Genomic DNA, 23869 nt, shown 5'->3' on the forward strand with positions numbered 1-23869 from the left:
ATTAATATATTCTGTTTCATGGCCAAATAAATTATTCCACATGGAGCCGTCTTCTGGCCTGCTTCTGATATGCAAGCTAGCTTGATTAAAGCTAGTTTGGGACTCTCTACCCTGAATTACAGTGTAGATATACCATACCCCACTCTTCCAATAGCTACAATTTGTCTTTTCACTCTCCTTCTTGCAAGCCATGTATGGACAGAAACAAAGAGCAATATTTTAATAACAACCATTATCTTTTGGCTTTTTAAAATGATCTGCTAATCAAATTGAAAAAATATCTTCCTCCTTCAAGGAAGAAGCCCTCCCTGTCTTGCACAGAGCAGCATGAGTGAAACGAAGCCCAAATGGGAATCTCTGCCTCTGCTCCATGCATTTGGAAGCCTCCAGATTGATTTGATTTATTATGGCCCACAAAACTCTGGTATCAGCTACAACTTTTGCCACATGTCATCTATGTTGTTATTAAAAATCAATTCTCCAGAGAATAAATGGCTTCCGAATGACAGTGTGCAATCTGTTATTGTCAGTTATTTATTATCCATATTCTCAGGGGAATTTAAAAGAGAAAACATCAGCAAAACAATTTCCACTTTTTTTTTTAATAAAAAGAATATAGAGATCTCATTACTGTGATGTGCATGCCTTTGAAAGTAGCAGCCCATTCTCATACAGGCTTCTGTGTCTTCCAAATTCCTTATGTTTTCTTTACGTTTTGCCTCTGTATAGTAAATAAAGTAAATACATATTTGAAAATCAGAATAATCATAGATGTATGATGAAGTTGATCTTTGATCTGGTTCTATCCTCTCTTACACTTTTCAGCACAAGCCCAATTGAGAAAACTGCAGAGTCAACATGTTTATGTTTAAGCCTGAATATATATCAGTGTTCACACAACGAGGCCTTTAATCTTCAGTCTTCCCATGGTTTCTCCATAATGGCAGCCAAAGTGTGCTGGGGAGCAATTTCAACATAGAGTCTTGAGAATTTTTTTGATAAGCGAAAGTTGATATCAGTAGGTTTTTGCACCAAAACTATTGCAGTGAAAAATTGTGGGCTTGGTTTTGGGTTTTTTTGTCAAAAGCTAGCCTTTTTAGAAGCTAAATGTAAACACATTAAAAAGATGAGATTGAAACAAAGTAATTATCAACATTAGAACTCTCTGGTGGACCTGACCTGATTATTTTAAAGATTATTTTTACTGTGTGACAATGTCACAACTTCGGATATTTTGTCCTGATTTATTTAAGAGGCAAAGTCCAGAAATAAAAATACTTTCTCAGATCACTAAACAATTTTCCATGTTATAGTTATGAAAAAAATTATAAAATGGTCTACAGAATATTCTTCTGACATGAGATATTGTAGTTTTACTGAAAACTGATGGATATTTAATGCAGTTCAAAGCTCACATCAGCATAGTAGTATGTGTGATGATAAAGGTACCGCTCATATTCTTCAGGTGCAATCTTGGAACCATCTTTTGCAGTATACTTACATTGTTGGATGCTGCAGTGATTTGACCTAACAGAAATATTATTTGGCTTTGTTTCTTTTTTTTTTCCATTGCAGAATGACTACTTGTACTTATCCCATAAATCTGGAAAAGGCACTGTTGTTATGAGCATTGAGCAGTGGCACTGTGGCTGCCCACTTCCCCTGACATCTGAGTTGTGTTGATTCCTGCAGGGTTTGGCATCCTTCAGGGTTCATTGTAGGTGTTTGCCCTTGGTGGGATGTGGCTCTGTAAGCTCAGCCAAGCTTTTAGCCACATTTCTGTCTTTTTACAGGGTAAATCATTGTTTACTGAAAAGTATTCCCTTTATGTTCATAGTAACCCAACGTTATGAGACAGTGGGCAAGGAGGCAGGACTTGAGAATAGTTAGTAAAAGAAAAGACAACCAAAAATCCCCAACCCAAAAGGGTATGTTTAGTTCATTTCCTTACCTGAAGGCAAAGTGATGATAGTGAGATTACATGTATAAGAAAGATTTTATTTAAAGAATTTAAGTGCTTTGTTACTCTGTGCTCTGAGAGGAGATCCACATCACCTTAAATTCATACCCCTACTGTTTACCAATGTTTAGACAAGAGGGTAGCTAGAAGTTGTGTTTCTGAGGGAGAATACACATATCAATGTGTGTGCTTTAACTGTCCAAATGTTTTAAGATTTTATTTGACCATTTACTTATGAGGATTTTTGGTATTAAAATGTGTTCCTGTTGTTGTTCCAAGAGGAAAAGGATTTTATTGCCGTGTTGAATTCTCTTGCCACTATTTATTATTGTAAGTTTTAAGTTTCTTAGCATTTATCATTTCTTTTTAGCTGCATGGGGGATGATGTTGCTGACATGATTTTTTTTTATTAAAATACAGGTATTTGCATCCATGAACATACTTCCATGTCTGAGATATGTAGTCAAGCCATTCATTCCAAAGGGTTTTATACTTTTGATGGTTTTACCTTCTTACAGATAAATAGCTTTGTCATTCTTCAGCTTCTCTTGGAATAAGTTTCCAAGACATCTAGGAAAGAAAATGCACCCCTTCACAGAATAAACACAACTGATGTATAGATGAATACAAGTTCTGCTTTCTCTTCAGAGAGAATCATCTTGCACATCTTTTAGTACTTTAAAAGACCAGGATGTAAGTTCATTATGAGTGGCTGCTTATTTAAATATGCTCATTTCCTTGAAGAAGGGAATATTTTGACAACAAGTTGTTGACTGGGCCTGATCTTGCATCCTCATACCAGCAAAAATACTCCTTATCTAATAGCTGTGGAGTATGTCTCAGTTAGTTGGTCATTCTGTATAGAGTTAGTGAGTGTGCTTTTTCTGGAGTTCCTGTGTGGGAGCTCATATCCTTCCTGTTCCTGTTTGGATTAATTGCTTGGACATCCATCCTTTTATATGCCACGTAGTATTATTAATAGCCAAAGCCTAGGTATGCTTAAAAGAAAATTTGAGAATGAGGATGTTGGAAGGGGAAGTTTTTGATATAATGGTATCAAGAACTGGAGAGAGGTGCCAACAGGATAACTCTGCTGTAGATTTTGTGGTATCACACTCTGTAGAAAAACTTTGTGGTACAGTAAGATAGAAACTGTAGCTGCAGTGAGCAACTGTGAAACGTGATCGTGTTAACTTGTGCACAGCCCCACGGTAGTGCCCAGCCTCATGGAGACAGGACAAGATGTATCTTCCCCTGGCAAGTTTGGCTTTCCTTGCTGTGTGTATGTGGGTGTAAGGCAGTGTGTAAAGGTAGAATGAAGAAGAGTTGTAAGGCATCATGTAGATCCTGGTGAAGCTTATAGTGGTGTTGGGGAGGAAAGGATGCGAAAAGAGGTTCTTTTTTTTTCATCTGGGGCTATTGTGTATTTCCATGAGCCCAGATTTGTGGTTTGCTTTAAATAAACTCAGTGTGCACTGTTTCAAGAATCTGTATGGTCACAGAAATAAAAAATAAGATGTGATTGCTATGTTCCACAAATCACCAAGTAAATTAGAAAATAAGTGACTCGAGGGAAGGAGCTGCTACAAAACTGACACGCAGCAGGTTTCTGTTTTCCACCCTCCTCTGCCACGTCTTGAGCACTGACGGTAATTCCTGGACCTGGGAAAGAGGACATAAAGAATACAGCGCTTTGCTGTAACTGAAGCAGCTCAGGGGAAAAGTGCAAAAGAAAATATAATTTTAAAATATTGATGTACTTTTCCTTTGCAAGTTTTCTACCAACTTTTGTTTAAGAAATGGCTAGTGAAATCCAGCAGAATCAACTCCTGTTGGCTCCTTACAAGTTCTTACTGTATGTTATTATGTGAAGTAGTAAACTGGTATCCAGTGACATGCAAACTAGAAAAGTTAAAATAAACTATGAGTATTTTTCTCTATGCTATTTTTTGCCAGATAATTATTGAGTGAGGCAGAGGATGCAGCAGCTGAATAGCTGATTTTGTTTATTTACAAAATAAATTCTTACATTATTGTGTATCTTCTCTGGTGCATTTTCTGGGTGGTTTTTATGCAGTTGTCGCCCTCAGCATCCTGTGCCCTCCTGCACAGTCATCGGTTGCTGCATGTTTCCCTGTCTACTTGTAGCCTTGGTTCTTCCTCTCTATTTGTCTGTCACAGCCTCTAGTGGTGGTGCCCTACTCTGTGGCAGGGCCTTCAGTTGCAGTTGCAGTGAAAACCACAAGTAATCACAATGATTTTTACTCTTGTATCTGCCACTTCGAATACAAGTATTGTGCTCTACAAGCTGCAAGAAAAATCGTTCCATTTATGCTTGCCTGTGTAACACACACATAAATATATTTCTTAGAAAAGAGATAAAGTGGCTGCTTAAATTGTCCTGGAAACAGTGGAGACCCTTTTGCATGGATCCTGAAAACCCTGCTAGAAAAATGTTAGTTTCTTAGCACAGGGTGAATAATGCCCTAAAGTAACTAATTTCAAGTATTTTCTCTGGTAGCATAAATGTATTTGTCAAAATGATTTTAAAAATACTACATGAAAAGGTATTTCCTACTGTAAAAATGGGAAACTAGAATGTGAAAGTGCAGCTTTATTTGCTGTCATGAACCCTTGTTCTCCCCTAAGATCTCTGAAGTCAGCATTAAATTTAACTTCCACAGTTCCTATTTTCCCTTCTCTGTTTTTTCTGTGTTTCCAGCTAATGGGATTCTTTAAAAAAATACAGGTCTGTATGTGAGGGTCTGCTTGTCATCAATACACTTTTAATAGCATAAATAGTATGTCACCTTTTTAATTTAATACATTAGTCACCAACAATTCTGATTGTATCATTATTTTAAATGCCAACATCTAGATGCAGAAGTAATAAAGCATGGAGGGTCATGAGTTGTGAAGCTCATAGAAACACTCAAAGAAACAAAATTCAATGTCCTTCTTAAGCACCAACTCCTTCACTTGTGGGGAGCAGATAAAACACTGTGGATTGATACCTTCCTGCTTCTCCCCTCTTCTAGGACGCTCCATGGAAACGACATTTCCAGTGTTCCCGAAGGTTCTTTCAATGACCTGGTATCCCTGTCACATCTGTAAGTAATTCTGTCTGGGTTCATCTGACTGACTGACTGTTCAAGATTTATAAACCAGTACATATTCTTACCAGTTAAGATGGTATAGCTTTTCTGGTTTTCCTACTCACTTTCCATGTGCTGCTCTGGATATTCATAGTGCATCTGTTCAAAGGAAATAAAAAAATACTAGAACCTGTTGTTATTAGTTACCAAAATATTTTCTTAAGGAAAACCAAATGAGCAAATGTGACAGTTTCCTTTTCTGTGGACTTTGTGTTTAAGACTTTCTTTCAGCATTGTCTTTGTGAAATGCAGAGTGTGTTATGGTCTGAGAGTGAGACAGGAAACCTCCCACAAAGAGCAAATATTAAGCAAATGTGAATTCTTTGTTTAATAAGTGTCATATGTTTTGCATACTGAAATGTCAGTATATGAACTTGTTGATGAATCACTACTTCAGACATATATTTAATCATATGAAAATTGGTCATTTCACAGCATTAATACTTCATTCCATAATTTGCAAAAATTATTAGACGTTTCAGATATTTCAGGAAATTACTATTGTATTGGTGGAGGTCCAGGATATTTTTAAATGCAGTTCCATTGATGAAAGAACTGTAAAGACAAATAGCTACAGTCATTACAAAATAATCCTGAAGTGTAGCATTTGGTGGCCAAAAGAGTGAACAGAAAACGTTTTTTCACATTATTAGACAATTGATGGAAAGGAAAAGTAATTTTGTGTAGCATGGTTCTTGATTACTGTCCTCAAGTAATCAGGAGGGTTGGGTATGACTTGGTCATTTTGTGAAGTGACTAGTTTCACAAGTTGATACAGAAATTTTCTGCTCTGATGCTGCCCTCATGCACATGATTTGACGTTGATGCATACGCACGTTGAGACATACAAACAGATATGTGTTCATTTAACACATGTTTTATATCTCCGTTTCTCTCATTGCAACCTTCAATATGCCCTCCAGAACACTTACCTGAACACAAGGTTTGGTTCATATATCCATGTTTTCTGGATAGAGAATATGTCCTCAGACTGACTGTTTCTCTGTAACAGCTTTCTGTCTCAGTTTCTCTCTGGACAATAAAAAAATAAAGGTATCTCAGATTGGTAGGGACAGAAATCATATGTGAGCAACTTAAGCAATTTCAGCTTCAGCTGAGAAATAACCTTCCCTGTTTCAAGCTTACACCTTGGTATCTAAGTCAGAGAAGATATTCATTTTGCACAAAATGTTTCTTCTTCATGTTCCCAGTATAGTCAAGTCATTCTGTATGTTGTTTTGGAATGAAAGTCTGACTGAGCTGAAGGCCTGTACCTCCTTGTAGAAGCACAGTGACACCTTCCATACTGGGAATCTGGCTTATGAGGGTATTTTTAGAACTTAAGAGATAAACATATCATACCCCATTTGTTTGGATCTTCCTCAGGGTTTACTTTAAATGAAGTGCAGATGCAATTTTCCTGGGTAAACCATTCACCTTAGGGAGTGATAAAAACCTCTTCGGCCCAATACAATCACTGCAGTCTATCTGTTTAGATATATGTCCTGCCAGAAATGTAAAATACACAAAGCTCAAATGAACAGTAATAAATAGATTCCATAAAATAAATAAGACCTGTCTGGGGTGTAATTTGCACAGTTGAACAATTGAATTTTACAGTGCAATTCTGCTCTCCAGTTTCTTAAAGAGGATTCTGAAACTTTTAGCAACCACAATGATTTTGCTCTTCACATGCCAAAAAGAGCTGTACTTAGTCAAATGAAGTCATACATAATTGAAAATACATTCATTTTCAGCTCTTCCTGATATGTTGATCTTAAAGGAGAAAGCATGCACTTGGAATAATTTTGAAAATGATACAAGAGTTAACTGCTCATCACACTCATAATGCATGGGGAAAAAAAAAAAAGTTAAATTTGCAAGCTGTGTGGCTAAGAATAGTATAGTTATTATGGCTGGAGAAAGCTGACTACCAAGGTGTTGAGCAGGATCATCCGCCTGCATCCATACAGTTTGGGACAGAGGGCACAGGGAAGAGAAAATGTGTCAAATTTACTTTTGCAAAGAATATGCAAAGAATTGCAAAGAGATATTTGTCTAGCATAGAGAAAACTATTGATTTCAGTCAGTCTTTTGTAATAGCTTTAAATGGGTCTGTAATTGGAAGAACAAAACTGAGGTCTAGATACTTCAGTCACTTTTTCCATGGCTGTTTAAAGCCTGCAAGAAAACGTTCACCAAATTTCCTTTACATTGTAAACATCATATTGTTGTAGTGTAACTATCATTACAAACTATGTAGCTGATATACCTCACTACAGAGGAAGGTTTGTGTATGGTATACACACACTGGTTTTGTTTACTATTTATTGCTTTATTTACTTGAATCGTATAATTGTCTATTTAAGCCATGACTCTACCTACTTGTTTAGTCCAGGGCAGTGATAAAAATGTTACAGCACTACTGAAAGATCACATATATTAGTATTTAAAAAGAACTCAAAGTCCATTGGGGTAGAATGAGGCCTTCTCAGTTAGGTCAGTTCCTGCACTTGCTGTCCTCACCGTTCCCTGACACACACGCTCTGTAATTGATTCCGTTGTCCAAAGCCTGCCCACACATCAACTGACCCTTTGGTGCTCCAGGGACTCCGCCAAGAAACCCTTGGTAATGGATGCTGTGTACAGCAGATATTTCTGTCAGACATATTTTTGATAAACAGCTTAGATTCCTAATCCTGTTGAATCATCTCATCTTTACTCAAATTTGTTAGTTACCTATAAAAATAAGCTGTCCCCTCCTCTGTTTCTCCATGTTATCATGGCTAGAGTTATTTTAATTGATGTTACTCTAAGTTGCTAAAAAAAAAAAAAAAAAAAAAAAAAAAAAGTGCATCTGAACAGAAATATCTGCACAACATTTTGAAAATGCTGGTGGTATTTCCTTACAGCACAAGATATTTTTACCTTCTGGAAATATTTTGCTATAATGGGCAAAGAAATAGAGAGAGTATGTTAGAACTCATGAATGAAAATACAAGAATTCACTGTAGTTCCTAGAAATTGAGAAAAAAATCCAGGAAAACTACAAACAAAAGAATGGAAAGATACAAATGATGATTTCTGCAGAGTTACAACAGGATTATTGGTAATAATTTCTAATGTCTATAGAGCAGCTTTATTTCTAATGTAGTTTATAAAGATTAATTAACATGGTAACTAGCTTCCCATTGTGCTCCCACTCCCATTTGATATATGGCAGTTTCTCAATGCTAAAGTTAATTTCTCAGTCCCGCTTTCATTGCTGCATTTTGTTTGACCTTGGACAAGTGAGCCAGTTGATCACAGTTACAGGGTCAAAAAGACAACCTGGTAGGTTTTTTTTCATTGTAAGCAATGGATTTACAGAAGGAATGGATGGATATTTTTAATACTGTGCTGCAGTACACATTTAATTTTGATGAATGAGTCCTAGACAGGGTTTGAACCTATGAACTCTCATTATGAAACTGTCTAGGGCACAGTGGGTTCATTAGTCACTCCAGTAGAAATGTATCAACAAATTTACTGAGGTTTCTATCTTAATATCCTGTCTGATATGTTTTTATTTGAATGAAGCTTGAGTTTAAAATACCATCTTAAAAATACTTTATAACATATGCAGAAATAATAAAGTCTAAAATCCAGTTTGAATTATTGGTTTCTTCAGTATCTTTTCCCTGTGCTAATCTTTATTTAGTTAATTTTCTTCCCATGGCAATTCAGATGTTTTACAGCTAAAGCCTTACATTTACTATCAGCAAAATAAATTCAGACTTCCAATATGCATTTCTTCACACTTTCAGAAATTAATTGTTTTTAAACTGACTTTTCTGAAGTCTGAGCTCTGTCTGTACTTGATTGCCTGAGAAGACACTTTCTTTAAGAGGAAAAAATAGTGTAAATGAGTCAAGGCAGCACCTAAATTTGAGGTAAAAATGTTTGGTTTCCTTTGGATATTCTTAATGAACAATGAAAAAGTTCTGTGAATTACAATTACACTATGTGAATGCATCTACTTCAACCATATGACCTAACTCAAGTTACGGGTTAACCACCAAATGCATTTTCAAAGCCATAAACAAACTTAGCAGACTCCAGGTTGCAGTTTTGCAAACAGGGTTTATCCTCTGTGTTTCTCTTTCATCTAGTGAGGAGACATGAATGTGAGTCATCAGATCCAAACTAAATTACACAATTCAATGTTAGAATATGTTCAGGAAGGCCAAAGACTTAAATAAAAGAAACTAGTGTGATAAATTTGATGAAAGCAATATGTCTGAAGACATTGCTCAAGCACCATTGTTTGAAAAAGTAATTTATAGTTTGAAGAAGTGATTTGTTGTTAGGTATTTATACAACCTCCCTAACTAATGATGGGAAGAAAGGAAGAGTGGGAATACTGGAGGAGATAAATCTAAAAGACTTCATGAATACTCAGAAGGTGTTTCTCACATTTTGAAGGAAAGCATTCCTGTAAAAGTGTAGAGTAAAATGTACTTCAGTGAGATCAGGGATGTTATCTTTGCTTGCAAGCCAAAATAACTGCTGATAATTGTTTTACATCACTAGGGCTTTAGGTACCAACCCTTTGCACTGTGACTGCAACCTCCGCTGGCTTTCCGAGTGGGTGAAGGCGGGGTACAAGGAGCCAGGGATAGCCCGCTGCAGCGGGCCTGACGCCATGGTGGACAGGCTGCTGCTCACAACCCCGACTCACCACTTCCAGTGCAAAGGTAGGAGCAAACAGGGAGGCTCTCTGCTCCATCCCATTGTTTTTCCTTGTATACAATGCTTTATGTTTATACTCGTGGAAGCTGTTTGATTTTAAAGTGAATGGGGGAGGGGGGGGAGTTGGCTTTAGCTTTCATTTTCTGAACCATCACATTGTTGCATTTTCAAGTGTTCTTCCACAGAATGCAGATAACTGCACCGCTGGAAGAAAACCAGTAAACCTCAGAAGAGTTAGTGTTCCCGTTGCTCGGACCAGGTTATTTAATGACAAGTTAGCTTATAGGATGTTGTTAAAGTTTATTTGAGCAAATAAATCGGTTTTGGTCTTTTACCTACTCCAGAAAACTTTGGTAAAATAAGAGTTATTTTAAAAATACAGAGCACTCTAGTTATTATGTACATTTACTTGAAAACTGAGTAACTGAGAATTCTTCTGGAAAGCAAATATTTACCAAGAGTACATTTTCATTTGAAGATCTGAAACTGTCTGCATCAGCTCTCTATTGGAAACTGTAGATTACAGAAAATGTTCCAGGTCTGAATACAGTGTACATTCATTCAGGAGAGAGTTGAGATGCAGCTATTAACGATTAGGGGTACTCAGTGATAGGAGTATGCTGTATTAGAGAGCAGTTAGAAAAATGATAAAGAGCACACCTTTTCGTGGATAAAGTAGGTAGCTTATTACTGAATGTAGATTAAGATATACCTGCATGTTCTTATTGTAAAAAACGTTTTGGAGGTTTGCTTAGGTTACCAGCCAGTAGATGAAGATGAAGCTATATTTGTACTGGAAAAGATGGGTCAGTAGCCTCTTGGAAATGGAAATGAGGGCCTAAAGACTGGTTTTATGTCTCTCGGAGTGCCATGCACATTTACAGTACTGCTTGGCAACATGATTTTATAGAGGCTGAGATTAAACTGCTGACCAACAAATGGTGGTGTCAAGGTGGGTTTAGAACATGGGTTCCCAAGACTGAGCTTTTATGTCCTTTTGGATATATTTTTAATAACTGTAACCCTATAATTTAATTACTTTGAAATGTCAGTCTCAAAACTATCAGAAATCTGACAAAAATTATCAGAACTACAGGCTTTATAATAGTCTCTCAAATGTGAAGTACAAATATACCCTAAACACTAAAAATACCAAATAATGTACTCATTCACACAAAGTGAAACAAAGAAAATGATCGTATTTACGTATTAAAAAACAGGGTCTGAAAACTAATCCAGAAAGAGAAGTTATATGACTTCTTCATTCTGAAACTGATATATCAGTAGTTATGCTCTTTCTCTCAAAAATAAGCAATCAACTCTTAGGCAAGAGATAAGTAAACCTGTGACCCAGACTATTAAAAACAGCTGTATATATTTAATGTAAATATTAGTTTGGTCCATCAGAAAGCTGATGGGCTTTATGCAACACCAGCTGTCTCCGTGGCTTGCTTTATCTGAATAGAAAAGGAGAAGAATAAGTGTTGATTCGGAGGTAGTCTTTGTACAGGTAGAAACTGTTGATGGTCTGGAGGAGTGGCAGTATACACCAGTCCTAGTAAAATTCACCTTTTCTCATCACAATACATATATTTTGAAAAACAATGCCTGATTTGGTAGTCTAACTGAATCGATTTCCTGTGTGCATGTTTAAGATCCAATGCTATTCTGTCTGGACATCAATGATGCTCTTTTATGGTAAAGCAACAGGATTTATTACAGTGTCAAGTGCAGGTTTACCCTTGGGCTGGAGCCACGTGCATGGCCTGTGACAGGGTGTGGTGTGGCCTTGGTTTGTCCTGCAGCTGCATCGCTGAGCTGTAGCTGTGATGTGCCTGTCAGCAGCAGCACAATGAGGCTGTCAGTGGGGTGTCACAGGGTATGACTGTACTTCCACCCGTGTAGATACAGTCCTAGCTCAAGTACTGCTAGTGTGGATGGAGCTCAGGGTGGGCTGAACCCCCCAGCCCCAAAATGCCTGAGTGATTGCTGCAGAATGCTGAGCTTGGTACCTTGAGGAGGTAGTGCATAGATAGCCTCTGTGACCCCCAGTAACTTTTACATTTAAAAAAAGTAGCATTTAACTTATTCTTGTTAAAATTATGTTTTTAGCCTGTGACTGAGCAGAAGGTTATGTCTCAACAGAGCTGAAAAAATAAAAGTATGTAATGTGCAAGTCATGCAAACTCAGCTCTGCTTTTTATTAAATTGCCCTCCTAGTTATGCAGTGGAGGAAAGGAATGTGCTGGGCTGAAGGCATTTTCTATATGGATTTATAGATCAAATCCACAAGGGCAAACTAATGAACTACTCAACTGTTAGGAACTAACACTGTTCTTATTAGCTCCTACATTGATTAACTTTGATATATGCCATAGGAATAAATGGAAAATGAACGTGTGTGTATTATGAAATAAATAAATAATAGAACAAAATCTGGCTTAGTGACCTCTAAATGTAGAAGAGCAGCACTGCTGCCTGTCTCTACCTTCCTATATCCTTTGTATAGTCTGCATTCAAGACAAAAGTATCTCATGTCATATTCCACCAGTGTGGAATTTCAGTGCCAGAAATTCAAATGTTATTTCCTCTTGCTGTCCTAACTCTGCATTAAAACATGTATGGCATTTAAGTAGACATAAACACAAAAATAGAAGAGGACATATTTTCTTTCATTTTTTGGATTTTCTATTTCTTGTGTATTTTTTCCTCATTATCGCATGTTGCACTCTGCAATCAGCGGCCCCGATAACACCACCATCAGTTCAGGACTGGGATATAGCCTTTACATTGCAGGTGCTTTTCAGCTGAGACTCCTTGGTACCTATTTCTGTCATGTTCTTATCCCCTGTTGGTGCTGTGCAAGTATTCAAAGTTAACGAGGGTTTATATCTTATATAGGATGGTCCAAAGCAAATCCTTGACTGGAAGGGATTTTCTCATCCCTAGTTTTGGTAACCTTCTAGAGCTCCACCTTCTCTCTGACATCAAATATAAGCTTCTTTTTTTCACTTCCAGGATGTTTCACAATTTAATCATCCTTATCATTTTTCATGCAATAACAGAAGCTCTGTGCCCACTTCTGATTAGCACAGGACCAATTTTAAGTTATTTTTAAATGCATTACCTTAAAAATGAAATAAAATTATTTTAGGGTCTTTACTGCCTGATATAATTTAAGCCCTTTTAAAGGGTTAGTTTTTATTTTTCACATGTAAAAGCCATTAAGTCATTAATACTCACAATGTAGCCATTTCAAAATCACCATTTATTTAACTGTAAATATAACTGCCTAAATTAGCTTTCTGTAAAATCTCAACAGTAAACTATTGATTGACTTGGTACCCCAGATGTGCCTGGTATTGTTTCAATCTCTGTTCCTTTTCCTGCTCACCCACAAACATCACTACTTCTCTGGAAGAGTTCTGTTAAAAATGTGCCTTATTAAATGATTTAAATATGGCCATGTGTATTTACCTGCTTACGTTTACATCTTTGCACATTTGTCTTTGTTGCATTTTGCTGAAATAGCTGAATGTTGATAATTAGTCTTCTGGGCAGAACAGGAAGAAAGTAAGTTTTAAACTCTGTTAAAATTAAGGATGGTAGAACACTTGGCACCTAAATATTCCCATAAGCCTCTAACTAAATCTTTCTTATGCATGTTTTTTATTTCTGCTGTTGCATCTGCACTTTAATTCTTGTTACCAGCCATAGAAATGTCATGTTAAGTTCCCTAGAGATTGATATTGCAGAATTTTCAGCACTGAGAGAAGGAAAGATTGCTGAAAGCCATATATATAAAAGCCTACTCTCTGGAGATTCTCAACATGTTTTTTCAGAGCTGATGTTTTCATGTCCAGGAGAATATAAGCATCACTGAGACTTGCCTATTACTTGATTTAAATACTTAAAACCTCTCTGATTCCTGGGAGTCCCATGCTGTTGTGTAAAGTTGCACCGGCAGCATGTGTATTTGTGCCAATGCAGGGTGAATACTGCATTAGGAAAAAATTTATGTGTGGGTATGGGAAGTATTAATTCTGTAATACTGTTCTCTATTAATACACTGTGTTTTGCCTTTCCAGAGCCGATAGATATCAGTGTTGTGTCCAAGTGTAACCCCTGCCTCTCCAATCCATGTAAGAACAATGGGACGTGCAACAATGATCCAGTGGAGTTTTATCAATGCACTTGCCCTTTTGGCTTCAAGGTATGGCTACAAATGAACCACATGAAAAGCAATAAAGTGTTCTCCATTCCTTCCGTTTTCTTAATTGTTGTGCCATGAGAAGCCAATTTTACAGGCAACTGAGCTCAAAAGATCCCTTGCTCAGATAGGTTGTGTGTGACCTTTCAACTGCGCCCAGCTACAAATTTTATCCTGTGTGATCAAAAAGGCATTTCTTTCTCACTATGCTGTGACTATACAGATCATCCTGACCAACTTGCCCTAGCTGACCCTGCTCTGAGCAGGGTGGCTGGACTAGATGATCTCCAGAGGTTGCTTCCAACCTTGGACATTTTCTGATTCTGTGAAGTAGACAGCCACATGAAATGGCAAGTTGATTTTATCTTCCTTTTAATTTCTTTTCTTTTGCCAGCAACAAGATCATCATTTCGTAGGCTGCCAGGCCAAAGAGGAGGCTGTTTAGATGAGAATTAAGGGCTAGTTTAGTCTACAGTGGCAGAACATTGATACTGCTAGTTTACATCCATCTTACACAGACTGATTAGCAGAAAGGCAATAACTGATCAGACACGACCACTAGCTCAGCTGTCTCGGACTTCTGAGCACTAATGTCTATAGAGTGATCTGCAGTTGCGAAATCTTGTAGGTGCCAAGCATTGTGAGCATGCAGTTGGTTTCTTGATAACACATCTGAAAATCAGAAAATAATGTCATTGAGTAATGCAGTTTCTTCGATAGTGATATATAACTGCTGTTTGTTAACACTGCATCATGAGAGCTCAAGGCTACCAAGACTTTGTTTCAGAGCTGGTATAACTGGAAACCTAGCTCAGTAGTCAGTAGCTGAAGGATTAAGTGTAAGTAATAAATGAGGCATAAGATCTGTTTAACAACTTGAGGGGGATCAGATGTGATGGCCAAAGAAGTAGGTTTCATCTTGTAGACTTATTTCCCTCACTGGATATTTCTTGCAGAGTCTTGGTCAGCTGAAGCAGATGCTCATGAAACACACAGTAATAAAAACTAAAGGGGGGAAAAAAAAGAAGGGCAAAACCAGACATACATGTGGGAAGTAAGCACAAGTATCCATGTCTTACATTTCAGGTAGGATTTAGGAATTAGTTGGTTGTGATGATATCACCATTTCCTTTCTCTGTTTGCCTAGAATACATCCCCAATGGTAACAGAGTAATGGTGGTAGATCCCTGAAACTTTGGAAAAGAGAAGATGTAAAGCTTATTTCTTCTATTTCACTGCAGTGCCCCCATGCCTAGTACTCAAGAATAATAATAGTTCTTCTAAATAATTGACAAAGCCATTGCAAATTCCCTCTTATTAAAAACCTTTCTAGCCATTGGCTTATCAACCAGCAACTTTTCAGTTGTCAAAAATTCATTTAACTGAAATTAACTACTTAGTAACAATTAATACATCTTTGCAATGAGGGGAAAATATGACTGTTTATCTCCTCAGGTTAATAGAAGAATGGTGATTTTAATTTTATGTTTAACATAAACTAGGTTGAATTATTCTGATGGAACTAGGTGACTGTTAGGGTAACTTGAAAAGTAAGCACTTTCAGAACTAGCAGGAAAATACATAAGTCTTTGTGTATGTCTTACTCTATAAGGCACATATTATGAAACAGGTTATTGAAAGTAGAAATTTGTTGGTTATGAGCATATCTTTTTTGTGCCATTAGGGTTTTGGGGGGGTTTTTTGCAATATTTCTGTATTAGCAAATAATATAGATAGATGCATATATACTGCTAGGAGACATGTTTACAAAGGGAGGCTTTATTAACAAAAATAATCAAGAATAACTCTCTAGTTATATTAGCAATCACTTTCTAGTGTGCACTAGACCTAAGTATGCATCGTTTTATTTAGGTTTGGATAAACTCTTGAAGTGACTCGGTTTAAACATCTTGTAGAGCATCCGGCTTTTCTCACACACTTTCTCAGGTAACATTCAGTGTGTGAATGCAAAACCTAATACCACTTGTGAGCTTGTAAGCACCAAACTGTCATCCAAGCATGGCAAAGAGTGAACAGACCCAGGCATGGCACTTAGAGCAGAATTTTAAAAAACTGACTGGATAACAGTACAGGGAGAATTGGTGGAAATTTAATAAGCAAAAAAGAACTGTGTGTCTTTACCACAGGTTTTTGAATAAAAATGAAATATGACAGGTCCAAATGCAAACCATATGAAAGGAGCACTCTATCTACCATGCAGTTCTCCACCAGAGATTCATGCTAATTCAATAACAATACCTTGCTTCCTTCTCACCAGCCAGCACCAAACAGCTCTATCCATCTGGAAGCTATTTCCCAGACCTTGATAAATTGCCCTAAATCTGCCCTCTCAGCATTTGTTTTTCCTTGTTTGATGTAGATTTTGAAAAAATCCTGTGTGGAGGAGTGCATCAATAAAGTGAAAACCCACCCTTTTTCAAATGTAAGCTCATTCAGATGAGCTGACGGCTTTATAAAGTTCTCTGGAAAGGGACAGACAGTTACAGACTACTTTCTAGGGTTCCTGGCATCATACTGTCCTTCAGAAAAAAAAAAAAAAACAAACCAGTAGTCCAACTGGCAGAAAGCCACCTAAGTTACCAGTTGCCAAACTGGTGCCTGATAGAATCAGGAACTTCTAGCAGTTAACTGTAGTTGCAAAAGCCTATAGTCTTATTTTTTGCTACCACATTGATGATGACTCAATCTCTTATTTTTCACGATCACAGAAGTGGTTTTGCTATCGAATGTATACCTTATGGGGCTTTTAGCAATGTGTAATGCTGCCCATGATGGGTTTGAGTAAACTTAAAAGTGAGGTCACTCATGGACCACCTGAGCTGAGAGGCCAGTGGGCCAAGCAGTTGTGTTTGATGAGGACAGAAATACAGATTGCTCACTTAGGAGTGGGGAAGGCTATGTGCTGATAGCTATCTTTGCTGCTGCTCTTTCCTTAAAATGGGTGATGAATGTGTTTGGTATAGATAAGCCATGGTTGAAACAGTGCTTTTGTAGTTGTTCTCTGGGGACAAAGCCCCAGACAGTGGGAGACGGTGTGAGAGTGCCACCTATGGTGACTGGCAGGCTGCACAAGCTTGAGCTCCAGGGTGCCACCGATGCTGGCGGGAAATGTTTCTTAATGTTATGAAACTTGTGTTTTCATATTAAACACAGACATAGGTGTAATTATCCAGTGGGGTTTTTTTTTTTCTCTTCTCCATAGCATTCTTTGAAAGATTACTTAAATAGTATGTATGGTTTCGATTTTGAAGTATGATTACAAGTAGAGAAATTAAGCTTTCTTCTGCTTTAAATGCTTCTGGCCACCTGCGATGCAAGTGTGTGTGAGTGCTGCTGGTGGCTAGTAAATAGATAATGGTACCATACTAATTCATTTATCCTGCAGAGTCTGTGGCTTTTATGTATTCCCATTGATACTGTAAAGTCAAGTCTATGGGTGTTAGAATTCAAGAGAATAATCAAGCTTGCAATCAATAAGCCATTGAGAAAGGATTTACTTGAATAGCTCTAGTAAAAACTAAGGTGAGTGAAACCAATGCTCAGTGTATTTTGCCATCACTGTATTTTGAAAATGCCCTTTGGGGTTTTTTGGCAGATTTTTGTGTCTTTCATACTATTTTTTTTTTCTTTAAGGTAACAACAAATGAAAGAGAATAATTTTCTGTCTTAAAAATAGAGTTATTTGTAGAACTGTGGAAGGAGAGTTTAAAATACACCTGCACTTTACCTGAAATGAAAGAACATTGCCAACCTGGAATATGAAATGCAGTATCTGCCTAGGCATTGCCACAGCCTCTTTGATTGCTCAGATAAATGGGAGCCTGAGCTGTTGGGCAGCAGGATGTTTGTCAATTCTGGGTTCTGCTGTTACCAAAAGCTGTCTGAAATGGAAAGTGAAGATAGGTAAAATTAGTATAGCACGTATCCCACACTTCAGGCAACAGATGCTGATGCGTGGCTGTGCTAGAGCTGCTCTGTAAATTTTCTCCAACTCTATTCACCTCCCTGTTGAGTTCAGCCAGTGTCCTGACTTTTCTAGCAGCTCTGCAGTATCTTGAGGGTTCAAGCAATTTCACCAGTCATCCAGAATGACAGATACAATTGGAAAAATCCTGGGTAAAGCTCTTGGGCTTTGGAGAGACAGTGTTCTTTGCAGCCAGACTCTTGTGGTGGGAGGCATTATACTGAAGCCAGAATGATATTTAGTGAGGAAGCTGGCTCCAAAGTTCTGCTAGGAATTTGGCTCTTCCTCCTCCCCACCCCATGCGCCAGGTTTTCATCCCTGGAAGCAGGGTTAGAGATGAAGAATCTCAGAGCAGAGTGTCTCTGGGATATGCGGGATTCGTGTCTATCACATGTTGTATGCAGATACAACTAATGTGCCAGTACTCGAGCAGATAGATGTAGCTGAGCAGAAGCTGTGCCTGCTAGCGCAGGGCTGATAAGCAGGTTCTGTCAGTACAGACCCCGTACCATTAGCATGGACTCAGTGCTGCACTAACTGCATCAGTCGCTCATGAGGGGGCACATGGCCTTGCGTTTGCTTGGCGCACAGGGCAAATGAAGTTTGCTCTATTTGCATTTTGCCATGTAGATGTAGTTCTGTAGTGTTATGTGAATAATCTGTTAAGAGTCCTAGAATAATGCATGTTGGAGGAGTATTCAACACAGAACTGATATTAAGACATAGATATGATAGTGTTTGCTCACGTACAGATACTCTGGCCAGCTTTTACAGCTCAAGGCCGAGACAGTGCAAGTTTCTTCCATTGGGCCAGTTTCTCAGTTATGCTGATTTGGGTGGGGTTATATGAGTGTAATGGAGTGTAGAGTTTGGCTGCTGATGCATGCCAGCTGTGTGAGTCCATGCCTAGTTTGTTAGGCTAATACTGTTTGGAAATGTAACTCTGCACTTTAGTTTCTTTGGATCTATTAACATATGCATATAAGTCCCCATATACATCATGCAGTGCACAAATAAATCCCCAAGTTGGAATTGCAAAAGGAGAAATTGGAAAGAATGTTTAAACCAGCCTGTGCACATCCACGTGAGCCAGGAGAGCAAACGTCTCTGCTGTCACGTGTTACGTGGTCTTGGCCTCTTTCCTCTCCCAGTGTCAGGGTCGGGGGGACAGGCAGTGGAATGTAAGCTCAATGCCAAGTTTTCATATGAAGACATCAGTGCAGCAAAATACTGTTTGTGTGAGGTGGTTCTGCCTTGAACTTTCATTCTAATAAATTCTCCTGGAGCGTGTGTTTATGTGATCTGGGGTGTTTTATTTTTTGTTTGTTTGTTTTACCCATACTGAAAGTACTTATTAATTAATGTTGAAGAAACATTTTCCACTCTTAGTAAAATAAAGTAGAAAGCCTTTAGGGATGAGAGGTAATGGGTCGCCACGTAAAATGAGGAGACCTATATTTATGTATGGATTTTTCAGGGCAAACACCAGTGTCAGCAGTCAGTGGTTATTTCATCTAATGCTCCTAGGGCAGAAAAAACATGCAGGAATCACAGTGTTTTCCTGTGTGTGCTTATTCTGTAAAACTTAGCATGCAACAGTCAGATTTGTGTTTCTTTTTGCCCTTTCTGTTATGGCAGGTCTAAAGAAGATGAAGATTTACATCTAGAAGTGCGTAAAAATGAAAGACTTAAGGAGGGATTACCACCACAGTTGCTGGCTGAAGGTGGTGAGGCATGCATACACCCACCACAAACCCTGTAAAAAACATTGTAATGTATTGTGGCATGCCCTAATGAAGGGTCTTAACAATAAAGCCAGCTCTGAAGAGGTATTTCCATTTTTGTTAGGCCAGCAAAAAAGCAGATGCTGAGCAGCTTCAGGCATCTGCTGTGTTTGTTCAGTGCTGCATCAGAAGTGGCTGAGCAGTTAAGGTGAATAGTAAGCCATACCCACAGGTGGGCACCCATCATATTCATTCTTTTGTCAATGTGGATTACTGCCCCTTGCTTTGTTTTTACTACTGTTTTTCTGCTCTACTTCTAAATGCCTTGAGAGACCAGACTTACAATTTTTCTTTTCCCAGGATATAGGAGAAGGTTTTACTGGCATTTATTCTGAATTTCAGGCTCTTGTTTTTGTGTTTGTCTGGTCCTATTACACTAAATAATAGTTGTTCTTCCTCTGTGGTTTGTATGTCTTTCAGGTGATTGCTGGTTGCTGTAACTCTGCTTAATCAAGTTCTGTTTAACCAGCTCTTAATTTTCTGCATCCCACCATTTCCGCATAATTGAATCAGTTGAAGTAGTTGGTCACAGCTGAAAACCCTTATTGTTAGATTTTCTTGTGATTGTCTGTCATCATCTTTGAGGCTATCTTGGCATTGACTGTACTTGATGATATGGCTTTTGGGTTTCTTTTGCTGTCCAAGAACATGAACAGAGATTGTCCTATGAGGTTAATTGCCTTCTTTTCCCTTTTCCTTTGGGGATGATGGAATCAGTGAAGTTGCTGTAAGCAGGCTAAACTGAAAAGAAAACTTTCTTTATCATGTGAGAGTAAACTCTCCTGTTAGCAGAAATGATATAATGCCAGACTAGCTTGAGAATCAGTAGATTACTGTGCAGGTGTAAGTGCACATACACTGGAGGTAAAGTTGTGCCAAAGCTCTTTGTGCTCCGTTGCTGGCAGTCAGGCTCCAACGCTGAGCTGGTGCAGGGCAGGCGCCTCCTGCCATGGCCCCCTGGGGGTTCCCTCCTCGTACTTCTGAGTGCCTCTGAAATAAATGTGCTCTTGCTCATTGTCACAGTGAGCATGTTTGATTTCTTTAGTACTCTGAAAAATTTGTTTGCATGTTTGATTCTGAAAGCATTGCTGCCTGCCTAGGTTACCTGTCACAATTCAACCCATTATCAAATTACAGTCTTAGTTTATGCCAGAAACGACTGTAGGTATCCCTGAACCATCAAGCCTTATAGGGGAAGCTCTGCGGAGCTTCCACAAGCAAAACAGACTGGCATTTTTGCTGATATAAGATGCATTTCAGTGTGAGACCTTTTATAGCACAGAACTCTTCCAAACCAGAAGCCGCATCCTTAACAGACAGGGATACAGCAGCAAAAGTTTCTTCAAATGGACTGTGATTTTTCCAGCATCTTTAACTCAATTTATGTCAGAAATCTAGTGAGTTCTTAAGAAAAATTTTTTTATCTCATAAGCCATGCCTCGTGTTAGGTTTCATTGGGTTCCTGCATGTAATATGTACATCCTCTCTCATGCAGGCTGCATTCAGTACCTTAAGTGTTAGGCATAGGTTAATTGCCTTGAGCAATAAGTTTGTAATACAACAATTACATTTTATTTTGTTTCTTATTAATAGAAATGATGTTTTCTGTTCAAATGTCCAATCTTTATAACTTTCTGTACAGTGTTCATGTTAGAAAATAGACACTGGCTTTTGGTAGCCTGAGAGGAAAAGTTTTGTTGTCGTTGCAACGTGTATTTTAAAAGAAATAGGCCCTTAAGTGTTCTGAAGGCACTGAAAACATGGTTATCATTCATGAGTATTGGTTGAATTAGAGACTACATATAAAATATTCAATGCCCTTTTTACATCAAATATTTGGGGCTGGATTTTATGTACAGGGGCAAGCCTGGGTGAAATCAACTATTTTCAGTGTTCCTGATTTTCTTCTGCGTTTCCCAAAACATTCACACAGTGATCTGCATCAGCCAGTTGATTGAGTAACCTTGGAAGCTCTAGAGTGCCTGCCCCTTCCACTCTGGCACCTCTGGACTCGGTTCAAATATGTGCTATGTGAATTGACTTCGTGATAGATAAATGACATACCTTCTGTCATTGATTAAAAGCTCAAAAGACAATTGAAACCCAAAGTGCTTACGTAAGGATAGGTTTAGAAGGACAATCAGGATTTACATGGTAATGAATATAATTGCAAAATAAACCTCAGATGTCCACTGAGAATTAAATTTCAGACTCAGGAGAAGAACCAGAGTTTTTAAAAAATAATATGATGAATCCTTGCACTTTGACTTTGACAGGCATATTCTTGATTACTAGCTACAGAGGTAATGGAAGGTGTATTATACCCTAGAGGACCATAAATCTTTCTGATTTAAATAAAATGAGGCTTAAGAGAGCAGAGTTCGCCTAATTTGCTATAAATTGACAATTGTGATTTATTAACAAGGACAAGGAAGTCACTAAGAAGTGCTGCTGCCATGCCCAATTATTGTCTAATCAGGTGCCAGATGAAGCTAGACTGGCATAGGAGATAACTATACTGTGCTGAAGATAGTGGGGTATAAATAACTATTACCTGTATTTTTACTTCAAACACTAACACTGTGTAAGTGTATTGGTTTAGGTCCTGCCTGGACTGGAGACCACCTTGCCGTTGTCCCTCCCCCACCCTCGGACACAAGTAGGGCACAAACCCCGGGTTAAAATAAGAAGAAATTTAATACAACAGTGTGATAAACATTCTGAACAACAACAGTAGCAATGATAACAACAGTAAACAGTAATAACAGTAAACAAGACAAAAGATATACAGAGAAATACCACAATGGTTACAGACAGCCCCGTGCTTCCCACGACCAAAGCCACAAAGGAAAAAGTTCCCGCGCTGCTGCGCCCAGACCTGAAGTCAGCATGGTATGAATAACCCGGCTGGAGATCCCTTCCCCCTCTCTGCTGGGGAAACTTAACCCTATCCTAGCTGAACCAGGACAGTAAGTTTTCAGAGGGAGTTGTCAGCCAAGTGGCAGGGGAAGCAGCAATAAAAACAATATCAATGTATCTTCATAATCTAGCTTCTGTGCTATTTAGCAAATAGTATTTCTCATGATGCTTGTGAGCAGTGGGCAACTTTTTTGTTGCATTGTTCTGCCAATGTAAGTACAGCTGTATAAAAGATACTGAACGAAAAAAAAAATCAGAATTGTCTAGGTAAATTCAAATCTATTTTGAACTTTTTTCAAAACTAAATGGCTGAAATTAATTACTTTTTCATGCAAACTTAATTGGCTTGTAAACAGCAATTCTCAGAAGGTACCCCGTTGGGACAGATGACTAAGAGAAATAGTTAATTCATCCCCACTGTGAGTACCCTAACCTGGAGGCATCCAAGGCATGGATGTCTGTAGCAAGGTCTGCATTCAGAAGGAGAAGTCACAGCATTTTTGTGAACAACAGATGATCAAAATCTTTCAACTTCCACCTGGCAATCTAAAAGTAATCTGATCCAAAATTACTGTGATATTATCCATGCCTTGCCAAATAATTTGTATATATGCCTAAGCAGATGGATCTAACATACACCCTGCCAGCTCTTGTAGATATCTGACCTTGCCAGTGAGCGTCATCTACATCTTTTCCAGATTGAGGCTTAGCCATTATGTCCATGGCCAGAAAGAGCATAAATAAGGAAACAGTATCCCCTGGATCTACTGAAGAGAGTCAGGCTACTGTATGTACATATCTGTGTGTAAGATGTCTACATATATCTTAATACCCGTGCAATCAATTAGGAAATCAGTTTCAGATGGTTCCATTGGCAAGATAACAGTGAGGTAGTTCCCAATGCTGTATTTTTTAGCCCTTCCTGCAAAATAATTTAGATTAATTTTGTATTTTAAAGTTAGTTTCGTTCTTCACTCAGTTTGCAACATCTCTAATTATTTGATAACTAAGGTCGAGTAGGTGTGATCACTGAGTGTCCATCAAGTCCTTCATGCTGCAATTAGTATAAGATGGCTTGCTAACTTTCATAACTTGCTTTAAAATTTGCAGAACAGGTAAAAATTT

The 23869-nt window shown here is 38.1% G+C and overlaps 1 protein-coding gene across 4 annotated transcripts in view; it reads left to right on the forward strand.

Moving 5' to 3' along the window:
* The window catches only part of SLIT3 (slit guidance ligand 3), a 530994-nt gene that overhangs the window by 437703 nt on the left and 69422 nt on the right, over window positions 1-23869 (forward strand). For 3 of the 4 annotated variants that reach the window (XM_074915699.1, XM_074915700.1, XM_074915701.1), the window contains 3 exons: window positions 4999-5070; window positions 9688-9851; window positions 13935-14059. In XM_074915699.1, coding sequence (XP_074771800.1) covers window positions 4999-5070; window positions 9688-9851; window positions 13935-14059 — 361 coding nt within the window. Of the gene's footprint in view, window positions 1-4998; window positions 5071-9687; window positions 9852-13688; window positions 13711-13934; window positions 14060-23869 lie in introns of all 4 variants that reach the window. The other variant, XM_074915702.1, reaches the window with a different exon arrangement.

Source organism: Athene noctua, chromosome 12 (genome assembly GCF_965140245.1).
Source record: "Athene noctua chromosome 12, bAthNoc1.hap1.1, whole genome shotgun sequence".
Taxonomy (NCBI): Eukaryota; Metazoa; Chordata; class Aves; order Strigiformes; family Strigidae; genus Athene; species Athene noctua.